Below are 23413 nucleotides of genomic sequence, written 5' to 3'. Positions count from 1 at the left end.
GTCCGAGTTGTCTGGCTGGATCTATGGGAAGTATCTAGCAACAAAGCATGAACTCTGTCGCCCCCAAGTGTTTTAAAAGGGTGACTACACTCAACGTGTGGTACTAGTATCCCATAATGCATTTCGGAATCGAAAAGAATAGGTTCCACTCACAGTTTTGGTGGCTTCGCGTTCTGCGCTAACCTCCCGGGGATATATCCCATTCTCAAGTTTTACTGCGCGTCGGAATTCATGAATCCACATTGGGACGGCTCATAAAACCAATTGCCACGGGGTTCACTTCACACCTGCTTCTGGGGTGAGTAGAATACAGCAGCCTCTATCTGACATTTTCTAGCTAGGCCAAAGAAGGGTAGCCAAGTAGCGTTAGCATAACGCGGTCAGCTTGATAACCATGCTAATAACTAGCTCAGTTGCCAATAATAGTAACGTTGTGATTGGTTCCACGGTTGCCGAGTGTGCTTAGTTGTTTTTAAGTTGACCATTATACGTTATTCAGTGGCAAGTACAACGTGACACCACACTAGTGATTAAATGCTGCTACTACTACTCAACCAAATGTCAATGGACATGCTCGTTTACGGCTGCCCTTTGCTTCTACCAGGTCCCTGTACTCGACAGGATGTCGTATCCTCCTCACCTCAATCGCCAACAGATTGGCATCCCTCAGCTTCCCCCGAGGCTTCCACCTCCCCAATATGCAGGCTTCCCCCAGGTGGTACCACCAGGTATGAAATGCTCAATGTGAACTTGTGGGGTGGGAGCGGCTAGCTTTGGGAGAGCTCTCGTCTGTCTGCATGTATGCTTTGGTTTTTCTGTGCTAAGGACCCCACGAATATTTGATCATGCATCTCAAGGGCGTTAACCTTCTAATAACGGTACTATATATGTATATACAAAGGTAGCCCTGAAACATGACTGTCATGAAGTACGAGCGTCATGTGAACCATGGCTAATACAAAGGTTTCTTTCCATTTAAACCCTCTTGTCTAGACTTAGTAAAGTGCATCTGAGTTCGATCTGTACCACTTTTATCATCTACGGATTCTACGCCAAATGTCTTTCTCCCCCAAAATAGCAGATCTACAAACTTTGAGCTTATTGCAGGCATGCTGATGTTCCCCCCCTGAATATGCATGCTGGGATTCAAGTGGTTAAAGGCTGCATGTGATGGGAAGACGTGTTCCTAAAATGGTTGTGGATCAATAAAAAAGTCAAATGACTATGACACAATGCGTTCTTTTAAGATTGGTATGGTTTTTTGGTATATAACTTTGTAATGCTAGTGATGTTTGTGCACAACGCTCTTTAAAACAAAGTATTGCATTATGGTTTTGAGCTACTCTGGCTTGTTGGACAGTAATAGACACTAACATAACACTGTCTGGGAAATGATCTGATGCATGAGAACTTCTGTTGATTGCTTATTTGATTTTCTGTCGTCTCCACACATCCAGGCACCCCTATGATTCCACTCCATATGGGAATAATGACCTCACCAGTAAGTTGGAAGGTTGTGTAGCTGTTACATGCCTTTTATGTTGTGCTTATTATCCCCAATACTTGTTATTTTTTACGCTATCATTGAGCTATTTTAAAGTGCATATTGAGTTGGAAAGTGTAGCTGAAAAATAGTCGTTGGAGAAAGCAATAATATATAAACTGAAATGTCATCATTTTCTTAGATTATAGTCAACATTGACTTTGTTGTTCAGGAATGTTTAGCAACTAAACATGAATAGTGGAGTATGGTCTGTAATTTTGAATTGACCAAATATTGTATTCGCTATTGAGTGCAATACCATTTGACTGCTATTGCTATCCCTACCATTAGCTCTTTGTGATGTTGTCAAATCAGGAATTTTGCATGTATTTGATTTGCTATTTGTTTTGCAGATGCTAATTCCCACCGCAGTTTCTATGGCACAGAAGCATCTTCTTCCTAAGAAGGAGCTGAGCACAGTCCCTCGCAAAGAAGAGGATAATAGCAGTGGTCCTACTACCACAGTGTTTGTAGGCAACATCTCTGAAAAAGCCTCAGATATGTTGGTCAGACAGCTTCTAGCGGTAAGTACTAGGCTTTGTGCATGAAATTATGGTGATCTGCATTCCACAGCATCATTTTAATACTGCCATGTTGTTCATTTAAGGTGTTTAATTTAAGTATTGTTTTAGAGCCCCATTCAGTGGTGGTGCAATATTAGGCACAAGTTACCAACCCATGCTATGCATTGCAGTGTAATGCACGGCATGCAACGTTTTCAATTCGGGCCAACAAGGACGCTGTCAGTTTTCCTCTATTATCCCATTCGTATGTCAGTGCTTTATTATATTTAATATTCAAATATTTGATATAATTATATAAAATAATGTATAGTTATACAATAATAAACACCACATGCACATACATATGCTATAACAAATTAGTGAAATCAACTATATTAGTTGAGGGTTATTATAATTTAGGTTCATTTCCAGGGCTTTTTTTAATATGAGGAGAGTAATATTAGGCTTCAACTTACCGCACGTCCAGGGATAAGACGCACCTCATCGTGGCCATTGGCTATCGACGTTGGCTGTGCAGTTCATCCTCTTACGTTGAATAGACTGGTTTATCAGTGTGGTTTGGTGAGTGGAAATGCCTCTGACTCTTAACTTTTAAGCTTTTGTATGTCGCAACCTCCGAGCACAATCCACATTTGGGACGGTCCTTTTCATAACATGGCAGGTGATATACAGTAGAAACTCCTGCTGGTTTGCGTTGCTTTGTAAGCGGCTGTGCTTTTCTCACTTGTGTGGGTTTATTGTGGCTACTTTAAGATTGATGTACATGGCTAGATCCATCCACTGTTCCACAGCCTGTATGCTTCCTAATAAAAGCGGGTGCTGATAGCCACAGATCCACGTTGGCTACAACTTGGCAACAGTAAACAATGTTACACAGAAACCTTCGCTTTTGTCATGAAAGTTTCTTTGATGACGTTCATATTAACTTGCTTTGTGCAGTGCATGCATTCAAACGTTATTGTTGATAATGGTGACGTGATGAATGCATTAGCAATTAATCTTCATTAGATGCCTTACTCCATACATTTACGGAGGCAAGAATTAAAACGGCATTCAAATTTCAACATTCAAAGAGAAATATATATATATATAATATTTTTTTCCCCCCCGACTTATATTTGACTCCCGACAGTTCTAGCAGGCAGGTGTTTTTTGTACACATGGTGTGAGTTATGTCATTGTCATAGTATGTATTTTAATTCAAAATTGGTATTGTTAATGTTACAATCTAAATCTCATTAAGCTTTATTTTGTATTATCAAACTCATACCTGTTTACAGATGAATTTTGTCATCTTTATGTTTCCAATATTTCAGAAGTGTGGCATTGTTCTTAGCTGGAAGAGGGTCCAAGGTGCTTCTGGGAAACTGCAAGGTAATCATTCCTGTGGATGCATTCTGGATGCATTGTTGTCTCCACCAGGCCGACGGCATGGGGAGAGAGTATGTTTTGCACCGTCTGTGTGTCCGTCCGTCTGTGGACAGCTAATCTCCGGCACCGTTGGCTTGATCGCAGCCATACTCTGCACACACACTCCTTGAATGCCACAGCTGAACCTCTGGTTTTCACATTGGCCTCTTATAGCGCCACCAGGAGGCCGCTTTGCGCAAAACAATTTTTTTGGACGGTACACCTACAGATTTTGTCCAAACAGTACGCAAATTGGTACACAGTCTCTCTAGAGCCATTCAATGAAATGGGTCTTTCACATTTTTCAGACTCCATCCTGATTGGCTAATATTGGCTTCCAAAGTTCGCAAGAGTGCTCAGTTTTTTTAAATGCCGCAAATCATGAACACATTGTGTGATTTCCGTGAAATTGTGCGCACACATTCCCACTAGGCCGAGGAAGAAATACAATCTGAACATTTTCAACTCGGCCTCATGGTGGCGCTATAACTGGCCGATTAGTGTTTTCACCTCTAACTGCACGGATCTGTGTAAAACTTTGTTTGCACACTCCCTAGATATAGTGGCACCAGGAGGTCAACATATGTAGAACATTTTCCAATATTACTCCTTCAGATTTTATCAAAATTTCATGCAAATCGGTACACATGCTCTCCATAGTCATGTGATCAAGACGGGTTTGTTTGATTTCTCATAATCCATCCTGATAGGCTACGATTGGCTTCTAGTTTTCAGGAGTAGCCTGCTTTGTACCCGTTTTGTACAAATCGCCACAACTCCTCAACACAGCGTCCGATTGTGGTGAAACTGCATGCATATTGACACTAGGCTGAGGAAGAAATGCCACTTGACAGTTTTCAAATCGGCGTCATGGTGGCGCTACAACAGGCCAAGTCGCGACACACACACACACACACACACGCACACACACGTTTATGTTACTCCTAAACATTTTGCCAAACATCACACACACTCCTATCCTCCTGGTGGAGACCTGTGCCCAGAATGGCACTTTTTCTAGTTTTATCTAAGACTCTAGTTGTACTTGGCTGTATGGCCAAGATCCAACCTTTCTGCTGTCACGCCCTCCTCTGTAAAATCCCCTTGCTAAATGTCTCTTTTGTGTGATCAGTTATTTCTGTAGTAGTGATGCACCGAAGATTCGGCCACCGAAATTATTAAGCCAAAAATAGAATACATTTTGGTTTCCGTCAGAAAGAGTTTAAATGCCCAAAATATTATACCGAAACAGTTTGTTGTGATGATGCAATCATTGCAATACTATCTTTACCCCATGCAGGCTGACTGCTAAAATTGTCACATACAAATAATCACATTTGGTGTTTTGGTATTCAGCATTTTTGGTTTCGGCAAAGAATTTTCAATGCGGTCCATATACTCAGTCAGTGTAACACATCTTTTTGTCTTTGAAGCTTTTGGATTCTGCGAGTACAAGGAGCCTGATTCGACACTTCGGGCCCTGAGGTTACTTCATGAGCTTCTGCTGGGCGACAAGAAGTTGCTTGTCAAAGTAGACGCCAAGACCAAGTCCCAGCTAGATGACTGGAAGGCCAAGAAGAAGAGTGCCAACGGGGTGTGTTATAATATCTAGATTGTTTGTCACTGCAATCCAAGGGTATCCAAGGGTAATATCCCTGTATAAACTTAGTGACTTCTCCCCGAAAGGACAACTTCATTTTGCCATCCTGAATGACCTGTCTAATATAATCTTTATTGCATTTTGGCTATCTGCAATAACTGCAACTGAATGAACCAATCAGTAGCATTGTCAGTATTTGTCATTCATTTATTTAGTTGCCAATAATTTAACTGTAAGGCAGCCATTTTTTTTCTTTAGACCCATTGGGCCCTATTTTGAGTGTCTTAAGTACCAGGTCTTATGATTTAACTTAAGACCTGGAGGTGTGGCCAATGCTGTTTGGCCACTCAAAATAGCTAAACAGCATTGGCCACGCCTCCAAGTCTTAAGTTAAGTAATAAGACCTATTACTTATGACACACAAAATACAGCCCATTGTCTTTTATTGCAATATAAGTAATGCTAAAAACACATTGTACGTTAATTTAAAAAGTTTTTTACTGTCACTGTAATGTACTGGCACCCCCGAAAGCATCATATAAAATTTACAATTACAATTTAGGCATTTAGCAGACGCTCTTAATCCAGAGCGATTTACATTAAGCAAGAACAAAAAAGCAAGGGAATACATCACATATATAAAAAGCATTTATCATGAAACATGCGTAAGCTAAGAACGTAACAGTGGAATATCTATATAATGACACTATACATATAAACTATACATATATACTATACTATACATTACGTGCTATGACTACATACAATGCAATTATTTACTATAAGTCTGTATCAAATGCTATCTAAGTCTACAAGAATGCTATCTAAGGGGGTAGGGTAAGTGCTATGGGCCATGATGGAGTCTGAAAAGGTGGGTTTTCAGACTACGGCGGAAGATTGGGAGTGATGCTGCAGTTCTGACTGCAACGGGAAGTGCATTCCACAGTTTTGGAGCCAGAAGGGAGAAGAGTTTGGGATGTGTGGAGCGTTGTCCCGGCGTTTTTAGTGAGGGTACTTCCAGCTTCCCTGCGTTGGCTGATCTGAGTGCGCGGGAGGGTTTGTAGGCATATATACAGTTAATATGTGCGTGTGTGTTTGTGTGTGCGTTAGGTTGTGCACAGATGGTGAAAAACAACCATGCTGTTTTCGTGCTCATACCCAGCCACCCAGCCACCCACCCTCACACATAGCTCCGTAAGGGAGTGAAAAAAGGAGAAAAAAAGAGCTGACGAATCCCGGGCCAGTGGTTATAATGGTGTGGTCAAATTTCCCTTATTGTCTATCCCTGTAACTGGAAATTACCGATCTTTTTTTCAACCACCGCCATTATTCGTCTCTTCTACAGCTCTCTAAACCCCTATGGACAACACTTTCTGTTCAATTATGTTACGTGGCATGCAAATTTATTGCTTTGTCTATGCCTTTTTGTAATTTTAGGGAGCAGGTAATGGAGCAAAAGATGACGACGATGAAGAAGAGGTCCTTGACGAGGAGACAAAACGCAGGGACCAGGTGGTGAAGGGGTCTATAGAGGGCCTCATAAGAGAGTATGCCAATGAGCTCAACGCTCCCTCGCTAGACTCGGACAGTCACCCTCGCAACAAGAAGAGGAAGGAGAAGAAAGAGGAGGTACCCAGTGCTAGTATTTTGTGTTCAGCTGCTGTAGCTGGAAACTCTGTCTTGAGACTTATGCCTCTTTTACATGGCGACCAAAACGGATCCCGTTGTGATCTCATTTTTTATTGACCCTTTACATGAGAACGCACACTTTATGAAAACGCTATAATATTGCTAGGTGGCGGTAACGGGCTGCCAAATAGACCAGTCACCCACGTTACGTACAAGAAGAAGAGCCAGCTCCCCCTTCACGCAACCCTATCGGGGTTTTGCTTCCAGAACACAACGTGGTTGTGGCCGACTGGCCGTCGCTCGCTGCCTGCTTTCTATAACGCATCGAGGTGACAGACAGGCTGACAGACAGCCCATAGAATGCAGGCAGAGCGCGCCACGGGATGGTTATATATTTTATAATACATTAGGCTACATAAACACTGCTGCCACCTATCGCAAGGCATTTTATTTACATCATGGTTTTACATTCACCATCGTTGATGAGCAGCGCTTTGTAGGCGAGGAGGGAGGCTTGTTCAGGAACTCCATATGGCTCTGCATCAATGTAATAAATATGTTCTCGTGTAAAGACCACCTTAGTAAGCCTAAATGTCCCCTCTCTCAAGATATATTCTTTATGCTAGAGTTTTACTTGACTGTAAAGGCACGTTTTTCATAGTGTGTGTGTGTGTGTGTGTGTTAGCCAAGCCATTGGCCATGAAGTGAAAATCTGTTATGTCTATGTAAAAAACATTATTTTCTTAGTTATACCAACATTGTTCTTGTAAAGCTGTGTGAGTTCCCTAGATGCCAACGATGAAACTTTCCAGAACGGCATGTTATTGTGCCACCAGGAGGCCGACTTTTGTAAAACATTTTTTTTAATATTACTCCTCTAGATTTTGTCCAAAAATCCTGACTGACTCTATAGTCATGTGTTCAAGACGGATCTGTCCGATATTTCATATTCCATCCTAATTGGCTTTCAAAGTTTGCAGGATTGGCCCGTTTTGAACAATACGCGTCAAATCATGAACGCAGCGTGCAATTTCCGTGAAATCTTTCACAGACTTTCCTACTAGGCTGAGGAATATATCCCATTCCAACCCTTTTCACATTGGCCTGTTATAGCGCCACCAACAGGTCGAATTTTGCAAAACACATTTTTGGAACAAAATGCCTTGAATCATCCAATTGCCATCCAAGGCGTAAGAAGAAATGGCACCCTTTTCACATTGGCCTATTATAGCGCCACGAGGAGGCCGCAACCTGACCTGGCCTGGTGGAGACCTGTGCCCCGAAGGGCACTTTATCTAGTTTCCCCTGAAAAGTAACGGTTATGGATATGCAAGGTACAGTGACAATTTATGGAATGCTATAGCTGCAACCATCAATGATTATGCATTGCATCTTTTTTGTCTTCTGTGTCAGGAGGATATCAATGCCATGGAAATGGAGGATGACAAAAGAGACCTGATTTCAAGAGAGATCAGTAAATTCCGTGACACACACAAGGTAAAGTACTTAACTTAACTGCTTTTTTGCCTCTCTCAACATAGTCTTTGGAGGAAAGACTAGTCTTAACATATTAGCTGGAGCTGCAATGCAAATATATGGATGTAAATTTCTCCATATAGCTGTTCTCATTCAGTGTCAATTGTAGCCTAGAGGTTGCATATTCATGCACAGATTTGACATGAGATCATAAAGGAATAAAGATACAAAAGCAATTGGTGATATTCCAAAAGTCTAGTCTAAGACTAGTCATACATATATCCATCATTCAAAGACTACTCTTAATTCATTGTCTCCAAAGATAAATGTTGTCTTAGGTACGTACTGATTTGAGTCCAAAGGTTTCTTATCGCAGTACAAATTACATTCATCACACAGAGTGCATGGACATTAAATGTAAAATTCCCATCAAAGCTAATCTATTGATTAAACCCCACCAATATGGTAGAGTTCATTTGGTGACTAAAGCAAGATGAATCTCAGAGCTTTGGGAAAAGGTTGCCAGGATAGAATGTAAGTATAAGCTTCCATTGAATATCTACACATCGTGGGCGCTCCCTTCTGGAGGGCTTGCAGAGGAAGCAACCGGCTCCTTCTTCATCTCTACTTACTCAACCCTCTCATGACGGCGACGATACAGGGTGACAAAATAATCATTACTAGGAGGACCAGAAAAATCTAAATTGAGCCAGTGCCTCAACCAAAGATACCTAGCCGTGTTCTATCAATATGACATGTTGTAGTCAAAGTTCCGGCTCTGAAAAGGTCAAGGGAGCTCGTGAACCTCTGCAGGTCCTCAGGTGATAAATGGTGTGTTTTGAGGATCACACAAACTGTATAACCCTAACCACTGCAGCAGCTTTAACGCAGCAGCCTGTAATGTTACTAAAGCAGGGAGCGTCCCTCCACAGCACTCTGAGTTCTGAAGAGTAAAGAAGGTGAGTGCTGTCTTCTTCCTCTTTTATTCTACTTTTCCCCCTTTTGTTCTGTGTATAATAATATAAATTAAATTAACATAACGTATCATCATAGCAACACTGTCACACATAACAAATGTGATAATTCAATAATATAAAGGTGCTTTACTTATGGTTTTCACTGCAAAGCTTCCCCCAGCAAAGTAGTTGGCTATGAACATGGAAGTATGGACATTATAATCTCTCTATACTTTTATATCTAAGATTTTAACCTCTTTAAACCTGACATCCCTATTTTGGGTACAGTCATACTTTAAATGTATTATTTTTATACGCATCCTGTGGCGTATTAAATGGGGCTTAAATGTTAGATTCAGCTAGGCAAAACATCAGGTACTAAGCAACACTTGCCAGTGCCACCAAGTTGGTGTCAGAATTCGCCATGTGTTTCTCGGTGAAACATGAGAGGTAAGTTTAGAAGAACCTAGGTTAAAACACAGGCTTTACTAAGTTGTCGGATCAATATATTTTTTTAGCTGTTTAACCCTACTCCTAGGAGGACCAGTTGGCAGGTTGTACTACATTATATAATACTTGAGGATTGAGTGAGGGGTTTCAACCAGAATAACAGTAATCTGGTACAGATTGCACTACCAGCAAGACCACACAAAGTTTTATCTCCTTCACTCAATTATTATCATGTGGTACACCCCATCTGATTTGGTTCTGTAAACAACCTGAAAGAAGTAGTATTAGATTAAGGTCTCTATTATTATTTACCACATTCCAATGATAGCCATTCTGCTCGTGCCCATCGACATAGAAAGGTAAACAGACACCTCCTTGGGCTCTGGGGCGTCTGTATCTCGAGAGGAGGCAAGCTTCTATGACATTCGGTAGGCCAATCAGAGGCAATTTAAACATTTGTTTTATCATGCCAATAAAGCTCCTTTGGATTGAATTGATAAGTCCCGAAAAAGACACGCTGTGATTGGCCAGAAGTCACTTGAGTATCAGCGACGCAGCGTGCCTTCCGCACTTCCACTGGACTTCCACCTTACGGTGTGATACAGGTCGCTCCCGCGAACTGCAGCAACCTAGATGCCAATGAGGCATCTAGGTTGTGACATAAGAGCAAAATGGCAAATCTTGTAGCAGCATTTCAGTTCAAATCCCCATCTCTCGCTTTGTCTCTGTCTTGGTCGGATGTTCATTGCTTAACAGTAGTGTGACCCATAGTCAAACATTTTATTGTATGTATGGACAGATACAGCAAGGACATAGTCCATTATATACGGTACTTGTTTTTTGTAAGAGGGCTGTTTGAACTGTGGGCCTCCCTATGTTGAGTTTCATGTATTTGTTGGGTTGCTGAGTCCAGATAGACACTAGAAGACAACCAACCGGTAAGACTGCTTTTAATTTTATTGACCAAATGCAATACAGTGCCAACATTTGTTCAACCAAATATGTTGTTTTTTGTTTGTTTGTTTGTTTTTGTAATAATATGTTGATGATTTGTGTATTTAAATGAAATGTGCTTGGATGAATTTCTGCCACTGGTCCTAGGCGTTACAAAGTCATTTTCTTTCCTCTTTTATTTATGTCTTCACTTTTGATCTGCTTTTCCTCTCATACTTAGCCTGTAGGATTTGTAGAGGCAGAGAAGTGCTGAAAACCCTAGTTCATCACCTGTAAGTTGTACACCACTAGCTTGAAGAGGATCCTTATTTTAGGTTCAATGAAGCGGTATCTCTTAGATTTCAGTTTACAGATCTAAAGATGCTGTAATGTTTTACCATGTAGTGTAAGGTGTTTGACAGACTTCTTAAAGGGTTATCCTGGGGCTGTGCAGAACCCCAGGTCTACAAATAAATTTAAAATTTAAAAACAAGTTATCCTAATTAGTAGTGACATTTTTGGAGAAAAAAAATCCTGCTCTAAAAAGAAATTGTATGAAAACAGGTTTTTAGCCGAGTCCACATCAATGATTCGCAAAGTAATAAGTTCAACTTGCAAGTTGCAACCACTTGGCAACAGAATCCTAAAACTGGTTTGCAGCTATATAAAACTGCACGGTACACACCCAGGAGCCAAGCCGTGACTGATTGCCGCTTCACAACAACGGTATTGTCAATGTCTCTCCAGGATGGGGGATAAAACTGGACAGTGACACAGTGAGGCGTATCGTGTGTGTGTGTGTGTGTGTGTGTGTGTGCGACATGTTAGAATGGCAGATTAGTGTCACAAATACAATGCTCACAAATTTGTGACCAATTAATTTTTCATTAGAAAGAAATGCATTGCAACTTGTTGCTTGCGATTGTTGCGATCGGACACTTGTGACTTAATGAGGTGGCATGCGCTGGGATAATTCAGACCGCTGCGACCTTTCTGTGCAACGTTCTGCAGTGGGTGTCATTGTGAATCATTGGTGTACTGTGGACTGGCCTTAACGTAGTTATATAGTCATCGCTGAATCACTTAAACCTATACGTATTTGACTGCTGACTGGGTGTTTATTCTCGGTCCACTCCAAAAATTTCCCACCAAATCTCTTCGCTCGAGATTAGAAACGCTAGGGTTCTTGTGGTTAAGGATGTCGGTCTACAATACAGTACTGACACCCTCTGGCCCAACCACCTCTTCTGCATCTCACATGGCTCTGTATAAAACACATGGGACCAGCTTATGTAATTCGCTTAGAGGAGCCTTCTGCCTTCTATATAAAGCTGTAACCCACTTGGCCTGCTTAGGTAAGACCAAACCAGGAAAGTTGTTTTAGTATGGCTTGTTAGTGGAAAATGAATCCTTGCCACTGTTTGTACACTGGATTCAGTTTTTCCCATTTTCCCAGTATTCATTTCTCTGGGTAGTTTTGCCTTATTAGACAGGAAAGTAGAGTGACCTGAAACTAAGTATATGGGACACAGACCCCTAGCCATAATCAAATGTGGAACACCGCAATTCTGGTTAAAGCTAATGAATCAACTACAAGTTAACCCTACTTGATATATTCTAAAAGATTGGTGTATGTATATTAATTGAAGCGTTTATGTAGGTTAACTTATGGTGCTGTGTGGTATATGAAAGACTCAACAGGTTGAACATTTTGCCTGTTCAAAGCGGCACACGTGTGCTTTAAAAACATCTATTCCGGGCTTGACCATGGAGCTCATTGACTGGATGGTATATGCATTTGACCAATGACTAATTTGCTCACCACAGGACATACGAAACAAGACAGCAGAGGACACGTATACCTGTGATCTAGGTGGTAAAAACATGCAATACATTAGTTATGTGTTAACATAACTACAACTGAACACGCTGACATTCAACATCTCCAGTCAAGTGAAGGAAGAACTGCATCGGTACAGCAATACTGTTGGTGAACAAAGCCCACAACATTGTCAGATCTTTTTCTAGACTGATCTAAAATGTAGGCTGGTTATAATGGCAACACAGCAGAAGGGATTGTTACATTAGATTCTGTGTATTGACAAACACTAACCCAGTGCTGCTGCATTTGTAGACATTTTCCAAGCCATATTTTTCATCTTAGCCTATTGCTGGTTGGAAATTGAGACCTGGGCCGAGCAGCATGTACCCTAAAGCTGCTGAAGCACCAGAGCACTCCTCCCATGGAGGAATCAACCATGACTGTTGGAGGACCTCTTAATTGGGGCTGCCCTTTTGACTCACAGGACAAAGAGTCACAGCAGTATGTGGACCAGGCTGATCCAGGGACTGTAAAACCACTCATTATTTGCGTGATAAATGTTGTCGTAGTTGCTTCTTGTTTTTAATGTAAAAATGTTTAAGTTGTTGAAATTCCTTTTGTGAGATGTTTTCAACCGAGTGATGTGTACCTCACCGTCCTTTAACCCTTCCCTATCTTCCTGTTGGACTCCTGCAGAAACTGGAGGAGGAGAAAGGAAAGAAAGAAAACGAGCGTCTGGTTGTGGAGAGAGAGAGGCGGGAGAGAGACAAAGAGCGTGAGCGAGAGAGGGAACGCCGTGATCGCGATCGCGAGAAGGAAAAAGAGAGGGAGAGGGACAAGGAGCGTGAGCGAGACCGCGAGCGGGACAGAGACCACCGTGAACGTGAGAGGGAGAGGACGAAAGAAAGGGAGAGGGAACGGGAGAGGACGCGAGAGAGAAGTCGCGATGTCAGCGAGGACCGCAGTAGATCCAGGTGAGGAAGAGGTGGTGTAATAGACTTTGCGGTAAGCCCCGCCCGCTCGCGCACCTGCCTCGATACCGTTGTTAAGCAGGACAAACAACCCCTGCTATCAGCGATCCTCCATTGAGGACCGTGTTATGTCGGCATTTTTCCGAAGAGGAATAGAAGCATTCCTATCACCAACATTCATACTATAATAACGCCATGGTGAAACATTGCTGTTGGGCGTCCTGCAACAGTGCTTCATAAGTACCCAGAACGTTTGGGGCATTTTCTTTTTATTCCTTTCCCCGTGGGTGCGCACATGCACATGCCAATGTTTACATTCTGGTGGTGGAGGACGCGGCGGTCACTCATTCACCCTCCCTGCTACTAAATCATACTATTAACGTCAACTTTTACTAAACGATGGTTAAATCAATCTTCTAATAAACAACGAACAACTTACCTTGGAGCAAATGGTGTGCTTTGTAACTTTCTCCACGCTCAGTAGCTTGTGTTTGACACAAGCTACTTCACCCACAGGCTCCAGCCTCCAGTCACGTCCCCTCCCACTGCGGTTCAGAAAAAAGAACGCTGCTTACCCTTTTCTGCACATTGTATCCAAAAAGTGAAGGTCCGTTAATGGTCTAAACTAATTTGAATTTAGGAACGGCAAAGAAAATCCAAGTTTAAACGGTTAAACGAGCGTTTACATCATGGGGTTTACATAGCTTGTTTAGTCATGAGCCGCTTCCATTTTTTTTCAAGGAAGTTGTGTTTGTGCGTGTGCATGTCGACTGAACTGGAGTCAGTTGGAGAATTCGACCAGGGGAGGCGATAAGCATTTCAACTTCCTTGAAAAAAATGGAAGCGGCTTCCAACCGTTTAAACTTGGATTTTCTTTGCCGTTCCTAAATTCAAATTAGTTTAGACCATTAGCAGACCTTCACTTTTTGGATACAATGTGCAGAAAAGGGTAAGCAGCGTTCTTTTTCTGAACCGCAGTGGGAGGCTGGAGCCTGTGGGTGAAGTTATGTTCCTGCCGTCCGTCCAACACAAGCAACTGAGCGTGGAGAAAGTTACAAAGCACACCATTTGCTCCAAGGTAAGTTGTTCGTTGTTTATTAGATGATTGATTTAACCATTGTTTAGTAAAAGTTGACGTTAATAGTATGATTTAGTAGCAGGGAGGGTGAATGAGTGACCGCCGCGTCCTCCACCTCCATATTGTAAACATTGGCATGTGCATGTGCGCACCCACGGGGAAAGGAATAAAAAGTAAATGCCCTAAACGTTCTGGGTACTTATGAAGCACTGTTGCAGGACGCCCAACAGCAACGTTTCACCATGGCGTTATTATAGTATGAATGTTGGTGAGAGGAATGCTTCTATTCCTCTTCGGAAAAATAACCGACATAACACGGTCCTCAATGGAGGATCGCTGATAGCAGGTTGTTTGTCCTGCTTAACAACGGTATCGAGGCAGGTGCGCGAGCGGGCGGGGCTTACCGCAAAGTCTATTATGGTTGGAGTAGGTTTAGTATTGCCTTCTACCTGGTGGATCCTATTTTTATGTAAAGTCCGTTAATAAACTTATACGAATGTTAATACTATCATACTAGCAGTGTGTAGTGAAGCCCAGCTTTGAGAATTTGATATAGTGTAAACTGGTGTCTGCATCTCCTGTAGAGAGAGGATCAGAGACGACAAGAAGCGGGACCATGGTGAAGATGAGGAGGATGTGTACGAACGGAGGAGAATTGAGAGGAGGCTTCGGGACAAGGAGGCTGCTTACCAGGAGGTCTGTTCAACATCCATGATGCTGGTCTTTCTTTCAGTGTCCCACACCTATAGGTTAGAAAGGCAGGCATCTGACCAGAAGGCTGCAGGCGTGAATCCCTGGACTTAACAAAAAAGGGAAATCTGCTTCCTCAACAACCACAAGTCTGATTTGACTTCTGCTATTTCTAGTGGTGCAATTTAGTATGCAACTGGTTCTGTACTTTATTAACATGACTATGGTTAAATTACATTATTGTGGGTTCAATCTGTTTGTCATGGTTTCCCAAAGCGCCTCAAAAACTGGGAGATCCGGGAGAGGAAGAAGTCCCGGGATTACAGCAAAGAAACTGAGAGGGAGGAGGAGAGGCGACGTGAAACGGTAAAAGATGCACACCATGATCGTTTTCGCCATTTATTGTAACCGGCACCGAGTACCTCTGGTTTGGACAATGAGTAGGACAATGTCTGCCAGAAGGATAATCACTATAGACTTATAGCCCTATAGACTTTGCCGCACAACAATTAGTAGATTGTTACTAATTACAAGTAGATTTGCTGTAGCCAATCTACAAGCTCACAAAGCATGGACGGCCTCATTGTGAGCTTCCCCGACTATAATAACGTTCCCAAACTAGGGATACCACGGTTAAATCAATCACAAGAAAGTAACATTTGTATACCTGGTTGGTTATCAGTTTACCCCCATCTGAATTGGCACATTCTGCTGGGTATTCCATTTAAGGTAAACCTGGAAGTCTGAAAATTAAGCCTGATTCCGGCAACAACTTTCACTAAACACCCCTGCGATTTGGTTAATTTCGATTGATGCATGACCTCTCTCATGCACCTCTCAACAGTGCTCCTAGGCACTCTAGGCAGATGCACTCAGTACACGTCTTGTAAGCTAGAACAGACGTCATGAACAAAGTAACAAGTCATTCTTCCTCCCACATTGCATTAGTAGACGTAACCTTAAGTTAACACATTCATGCTAGAGTCAGGTAGTGCAACTAAATAATATGGTGTTTTTGCAACTCAGATGAAAGAAGCCAAAAGACTTAAGGAGTTCTTGGAAGATTACGATGATGACCGAGATGATCCAAAATATTACAGGTAAGGTGGTGCTCAAATTCAACTTATTGTTAATTGTGACCATTTTTTTTTATTTACATTTTTTTAGTTCTTTTCACTTTCAAGAACCGGAATGAGTGCAACTGCTAGTTGTGAAAAGGTAGCATTGTTCTTCATGAATAGCCTATAATTTTACTGAAGACGGAACGCACTTGCCTGGGCAACCTGAAAGCAAACTCCACTTGCCCGAACACTTTATTTACTTCCCATGGGCAGTTGGAGTTGGTGTCAACCCCTGAATATCATAATGGCAACTATTCACATTTTCTTTGTCCTCTGTGACACTAGGGGCAGTGCCTTGCAAAAGCGCCTCCGTGATCGAGAAAAGGAAGTGGAGCTGGATGAGCGAGACCGAAAGAGGGAGAAGGAGGAGCTGGAGGAGATCAGACAGAGACTGCTGGCTGAGGGACACCCTGACCCTGATGCTGAACTACAGAGGGTGAGAATACCTCGGGTATTTCAAATGGGAAATGCACCCTCCTATCTGGGCAGGATGAGTTTTACTGGAAGGAATAATATCTCTTTTTGTGTGATCAATTCATTGAAGTAATTAATTTTGTAAAAGGTAGAATAAATATTTAATACATATAGTACAAAATCTTGGTAAATGCTCATTGCAGGTTATTGGAACACTCTAAATCCTCACTAGAAGTGGGCAGTTGGGCACTAATATCTGTCTGTTCGTCTAGCACTGTGGTCTCAGATGGGAGATACCAAAAACGACGACCTGGATTTCTCAATCATAGTTGTTTGTTCCCTTTTGTGTTCTTTGTACCCATGGATTACTGTGTGTATGTGTGTGTAGATGGAGGAGGAGGCAGAGCGCAGGCGGCAACCTCCATTGCCCCTTGAACCTGAGGAGGAGGTGGTCCCAGAGAAGACCCATAAGGATAGAGACAGAGACAGGGACCGAGACCGAGACCGGGACAAGGATCGTGAACGAGATCGCGATCGAGAGAGAGAGCGGGAGAGGCGAGGCTCAGACCGGGCTCCTCCGGAGCCGGCACTCCGGGCCCCACCGCCGGCACTCCGGGCCCCACCGCCGGCACTCCGGTCCCCACCGCCGGCACTCCGAGCCCCACCGCCGGCACTCCGAGCCCCACCACCTCACTCTGACGATGATGTGGAGGAAGGTGAGGATGAAGACTACCATGATGATGACGACTCCCAGGAAGCCAAGCCACACCTCAAACCCACGCTCCGCCCGATCACCTCTGCTCCTTCAGTGTCCTCGGGCAGCGGGAACGCCACTCCGAACACCCCCGGCAACGAGTCTCCCTGCGGCATAATCATTCCAGGAGAAAACAGTCCCGATGTCCACCCTCCTGAGGAGCATCGACCCAAGATCGGTCTCAGCATGAAACTGGGTGAGTGAAGTGCTAAAGTCGGAGTGGGAATAGAATCACGATTCACTGGGGGCTCATTCTGCTTTAGTGCTGCAACCTTATATTCTCCTCCTTTTTCCACTCCAGGCTCCGCTAATACTAATAGTCCGTGTCAGCCCAACGTGGTCAAGCGCAAGAAGCTGGCGCCAGTCGACAGTGTTTTCAACAAGTTTGATGAGGAGGAGACTGATGAGCAGCCTCGTAAAAGAAAACTGGTGCCTCTGGACTATGGCGATGATGACAAGAGTCTGGGCCTGGATGGGGCTGAGTTGTTGGCGGGCAAAGCTGGCGTTAACACGGAGGAGAAACGCAAGCACATTAAGAGCCTCATCGAGAAGATACCCACCGCCAGGCCTGAGCTGTTCTCTTATCCTCTGGACTGGACGATGGTTGATTCGGTAAGGAGACAGTGGCATCTCTGACTTTATATTATTTGTACATTCATTCTGACATCAAATCAATTTTTTACCACAATTTTATATATTGATTCAATTGTTAAATCTAATAATGCACAAATCTGTGTCTATAATAATAATAATAGTATCCTACAGCTGCTCTATCCATTAACCTTTTCTCTGCTATCTACGATTATAATCGTAGCCCTAGGCTAAGGTACTAAATGTGCTAACTACGTACATGTTCATATTATCAGAGATTAAAATAGGGTGCATTTTGCATCCCAAAACGCATCCACGGGATGCACTACTGGGGGATGCACTACTGTACTGTTTTTTTAATTCTAGTTTATTTTGCTAGCTTTAGTTATAATAATCATTTCTTCTGTTTTCTACATGAATATAACCACATTATAACCATATAAAATGAAAGGGGAATTAAATGCTGCAATTTGTAAAAAAAAATGGCAAAGTATTACATAATAGGTAGTTAAACAACTAGTCAACTAGTCTAGAAGTGTTAAGGTGGTGCAGGGGTAAAGTTCCTGCACACCACGATGGAGACTGGGGTTTAAGTCCTCCATCGTGTATCCAGCTTGGCTGAGCATTCCAACAAACACAATTGGTTATGTTGTTTGTGGGTAGAAAGGATCTCCTTTCGCTGTTTTAATGACTCCTATAGACTGGCCTGTTAAATGAGCTGAACTGAGAAGAATGGCGTGTTGTCCTGTGTGGGGGGAAAAGAAGCGGCTGAAAATGTCAGCTACACCCTCCCAAGACCAATCAGTAGGGGTCAACAGTGGCAGGGACATGGGGTTGGCAACTTAGCCTAATAACTAAATGGAGAGAATATTAAAAAGGATAATAAAAGAAACCAGTTCAATGTATATGTATAACTATATCTCAAATTATGAAATTAATATAGCGCTTTTCTAAGTACCCAAAGACGCTTTACATGGGAGGAGAAAACGACTAACAGAAAAAATACTTTATTAGGAAAAACACTACCCACTGACTTAAAACCAGATGAATGGCACATCATTAACTATAATATCAGCAAATCAAAATTGTTGTCTGGGTTGATTTTTCTTCCTGATTTAGACCCTGATGGACCGCCGTGTCAAACCATGGATAAATAAGAAGATCATCGAATACATCGGCGAAGAGGAAGCCACTCTGGTTGATTTTGTTTGTTCAAAGGTCTGTGATAAGTTGTGCAGAAAAACATGCTATGCGAATGAGAAGAACCCTAAATTGTTATGTAAGAACTAAGAACGAAGTGTTCTCTATGAAAATGTAATGGTTTTAGGACATTTCTCTCACCTTGGGCCAGATTCAGCAAACAATTTACGCTCATATTTTGAGCGTACCGACATTTCCGACCATTTCTAGTGTGGAATTCATCATTTGTTTTGGGGCCATGACATTTAGCGTATTCTACAACCATTTTCAAGTCGAACGACAAGCTGACTTTTCAGGATTGGGCTCAAAGTGTAAATGCATTTAGCATGCTTTAGTCTTCATGCTGAATCAATTAATAGTCACAAACCTGCAATAAAATATGTAGGCCTATGTCCCCAACATTGGTCAGCACATTAAAAAAAAATAGATAAAGTGCCCCTCGGGGCACAGGTCTCCACCAGGGCAGGTCAGCTTGTGGCCTCCTGGTGGCGCTATAATAGGCCAAATGTGAAAAGGGTGCCATTTCTTCTTACGCCTTGAATGGCTATAGAGCGCCGCAGTCCATGACGAGCCAGGCCCAGGAAATAATTCCCAATGCATTTTTCCCATAGACATTTCAAAAAGTATTTATTTAAAGACCTTGTGTCGTACAAAGCCAACTCGGGTTGTGACAAATCATGACAATAAACACTATTTTGGACCAAACAAATAATTACAAAGAAGAAAAACAAGAAAAAGTGTTGTAACCTGTCGTTTTCTTCTCCTTTCTAATTATTTGTTCGGCCCGAAAAATTGTTTGTTGTCATGATTTCTCACAACTCGAGTTGGCTTTGTACGAGACTTAAAAGGTCTTTAAATAAATACTTTTTGAAATGTCTGAGGAAAATTAACAGGGAATCATTTCCTGGGCCCTGGTATGGGGTGGGGCTGCGACGCTCTATTGGATGATTTGAGGCATTTTGTTCCAAAAATGTGTTTTGCAAAAATCCACCTGTCAACAGGTCAATGTGAAAAGGGTGTCCATGTACTTCTGCTTTGTCCATGGAGGCCAGGGTCCTTGCATCCTTGCCTCGGTGGGCAGATGCACTTGGCTCTGCCCAGCACTCCTTCAGCTGACTTAAGCAGCGAGGCGAGGGTGGGACAGCAAAGGCTGGCTTCTTAGTGGCGGCAACCCGTTTGAAGAACGGGTTACTCGCCCCACGAGCGGCTGACGGGTCATCCAGCTCAATCTTAGCCAGGGCAGCACGCAGCGTTGCACGCAATGTGCAGGGCCCGTTTCCCAGCTAAGTGCTTCCTGAGCTCCTGCGGGATGTCTCTGAGCCATCCTCAGCCTGCACACTCTCCACCTGGGATCACCCCGAGACCCCCGTTTGGGGGAGGGGTCCTCCCTGGGGATATCATCCTCGTCATGGAACAGAGTCTGAAGCTCTAGTTGACACAGTGTCATCATAATCCAATTCTAGATCATCATTTCCCTCCAGCTCCCGTAACGCCTGTGGCGGGGGATGCGGTGGCTGCTGGACCGCCCGTGGCGGGGGAGGCGGTGGCCGTACCATTGCCTTAAGGCGCTCTATTTCAGCCCACAAATTGTCCATTTCATGGTGATATGGAGCAGTTGTGACAGCCGCCGTTGACCTCTTCCGGGCCGGATGAGCACGCTTGCCGCGAGAACCACGTTTACACAGCCTTAAGAGGGCAACAATTTGCACTCTCGGCAATAGCCCCAGGCAGGATGTCAACACCACGACACACATAGGGCAGTATCATGCGTGTCTTAAGTACCAGGTCTTATTACTTAACTTAAGACCTGGAGGCGTGATCAATGCCATTTGGCTATTCTGAGTGGCCAAACAGCATTGACCACGCCTCCAGGTCTTAAGTTAAGTCATAAGACCTGGTATTTAAAGCTGCTATAAGCAATATGTCAAAATATTAATGACCTTTTTATTTTTTATTTTGTTGGTATTCAGACAGCCAGCAATGGGTAGAACGGTCCCAAAAATAATTTAGTCTCTGTGACACATCTAGGGGCCACAATCTGCATTCAAAGATGTTCCTAGAAGCTTTGTCATTGGTCGAAAAAAACCCGGTCGCAGTGACTAACCAATCAGGAAGCAGACCGGTAAATTGACCAATGACAAAGCTTCTAGGAAAATCTTTGAATGCAGATTGTGGCCCCTAGATGTGTCACAGAGACTAAATCTTTTTTGGGAGCGTTCTACCCATTGCTGGCTGTCTGAATACCTAAAAAATAAAAAGGTCATTAAAATTTACATATTATTGCTTATAGCAGCTTTAAGACACGCATAATACTGCCCATAGTGTCTTAAGTCTTTGGACCTGCAAATTCAGAACTGATGTACAGATTCTAGGAGCTAAACTTACCGACGATACTCGCGTCAGGTAGTGAAAGAGACCGCGCGCAGGCTGTCACGTGCTTATATAGCTTACCGGGACGCACGGGCACATGACTTTAGTTTGTTTACATTAAGACTCGACCTGCGCGGAGTGCAATAGGCATATTCACTATTGTTTACTGCCTACTGGCAGTCAGGAAGGAATGAAACGGAACTCCAAATGTCCCGTGACTCATTTTATTATTATTGACGACCTCATCAAATGCACCATTCATACTAGTATAGCCAACTTACCTCTGACTAGGAAGGATATACGGTTGAAAAGGTGTCCAGAACAAGTCCATTCCCCAGGCATTCAAACAGACAACGGTGATATGATAGTAATCCAACAGACGGACTTCCCCTCTCATTAATCAATGCAGCTCTGATAAAAAAAAATCAGATATATCTTTTTTACCTCTGCAAAGGTGAGAGCAATTGTTCAATAGAAAGGGCTTTTATAATATAATTTACCAAGTCCTGAGGTTGAACTTGAATAAATAAATTAACTAGAGTTGCATTATAAGTGAGAGTAGCCTATACTTTGACATTGCCTGTCAAAATAAGCTGATCTACAAGTTCATGCGGTGCATCGCGCGTTCACTGTTCTAAGCTTGGAGATCTGTGCATTTTGCACGTTGTGATGACATTTTTCACACGAGGTAAGATATTTCCTGTTGCCTTATATGGCGTGAAATGGGCGTGGGTGTTCTATTACACAAGGCGACACCGGGCTTGGGAAAGAGGCGAAACGAGCTCCAGCGCTGATGCGCACAGATGAAGGCAGGTACGCCACCTTTGATGAATGGCACGTGAGATTGAGCATACGGAATATGCACATTTAGACATTTACGCACTTAATTTACACCTGGTCGTAAATTTCCTTGGTGAATCTGGCTCCATGTGTTGAATCTTGTGGCTGGCATCATATGCTATTTTGTCTCCCACTACTAAACATTGGTTCTGTATTCCTCAGGTTATGGCACGTAGCACACCCCAGGGTATCCTTGATGATGTTGCTATGGTGAGTGGAATTTGGAAGAATCCTCACTCTGTATGTTAAGAAGGCAGGACCGAGAGAGAGCATTTTTTTAATCTGGACATTAGAGTTTATGAACCAGGAGCTCAACTGCAGAAATTCTTAATCCAAAACTGACAGACCATATTTATTACAGTAAATCATATTAATTGCAGCTACTAGCTAACTGTCTGTTTTTCCACAGGTTCTAGATGAAGAAGCAGAGGTCTTCATTGTTAAAATGTGGAGGCTGTTAATATATGAAACGGAGGCCAAGAAGATTGGGCTGGTGAAATAAAGACTTGGATACCTGGAAGAAAAAATAACCATTATTACCGTTATTTTGTCTCTGGCTTCCTCTTCACTACAAAATCATGTTGCTATCCATAATAATTACCAGCTCCTCAGACTGTCTGTAACCAAAAAAAGACCACCCTCCCCATTCTTTGATTGACTTGACACGTGTTGAGGCAAAAGCCAGATTATGTATTTTACTTGTTTATTTTCTTCTCCAGTGTATGGGACACGTTTTGCTTTAATTTACTGTTGTCATCATGTCAAAGGCACTGCTCTGTTGTGTGAACTAATGAATAAAATACCTTTTTAGAAAAATAAAAAATGTATAAAATATCTGTTCTTCTTTATACTGCCATGTTCTTTAAAATGCCATCATTTATAAGCTATTTTAATGACAAACGTGACATCACATTGTCTGGAATGTCTGCATTGTCTGATAGATACTGTAATTAACGTCAGACGTGTGTGGGGGGTGTGTGTAGATGGAACAGAAGGACGTGGCATGTTTGACGTGACGTCCAGTTTAGAAGGGGCGGGCGG

At 42.7% G+C, this 23413-nt stretch overlaps 1 protein-coding gene across 1 annotated transcript; it reads left to right on the top strand.

Annotated features, from left to right (window-relative positions):
* The first annotated feature begins 94 nt into the window (after nucleotides 1-94).
* Nucleotides 95-23195, top strand: rbm25a (RNA binding motif protein 25a). Its single transcript, XM_079528752.1, has 18 exons — nucleotides 95-298; nucleotides 605-728; nucleotides 1458-1501; nucleotides 1897-2067; nucleotides 3384-3441; nucleotides 4911-5071; nucleotides 6515-6706; nucleotides 8120-8203; nucleotides 13040-13317; nucleotides 14977-15088; nucleotides 15359-15448; nucleotides 16109-16182; nucleotides 16489-16639; nucleotides 17006-17567; nucleotides 17673-17983; nucleotides 19082-19180; nucleotides 22535-22582; nucleotides 22782-23195. Exons 2-18 carry the CDS (start codon nucleotides 623-625, stop codon nucleotides 22872-22874), a joined length of 2634 nt encoding a protein of 877 aa, XP_079384878.1. The 5' UTR covers nucleotides 95-298; nucleotides 605-622; the 3' UTR covers nucleotides 22875-23195.
* Nucleotides 23196-23413: the final 218 nt, after the last annotated feature.

The sequence above is a fragment of the Electrona antarctica genome (assembly GCF_951216825.1).
Source record: "Electrona antarctica genome assembly, chromosome: 18".
Taxonomy (NCBI): Eukaryota; Metazoa; Chordata; class Actinopteri; order Myctophiformes; family Myctophidae; genus Electrona; species Electrona antarctica.
Note: the sequence above shows the minus strand (reverse complement) of the source record. Positions and strands in the feature narration are given on the sequence as shown.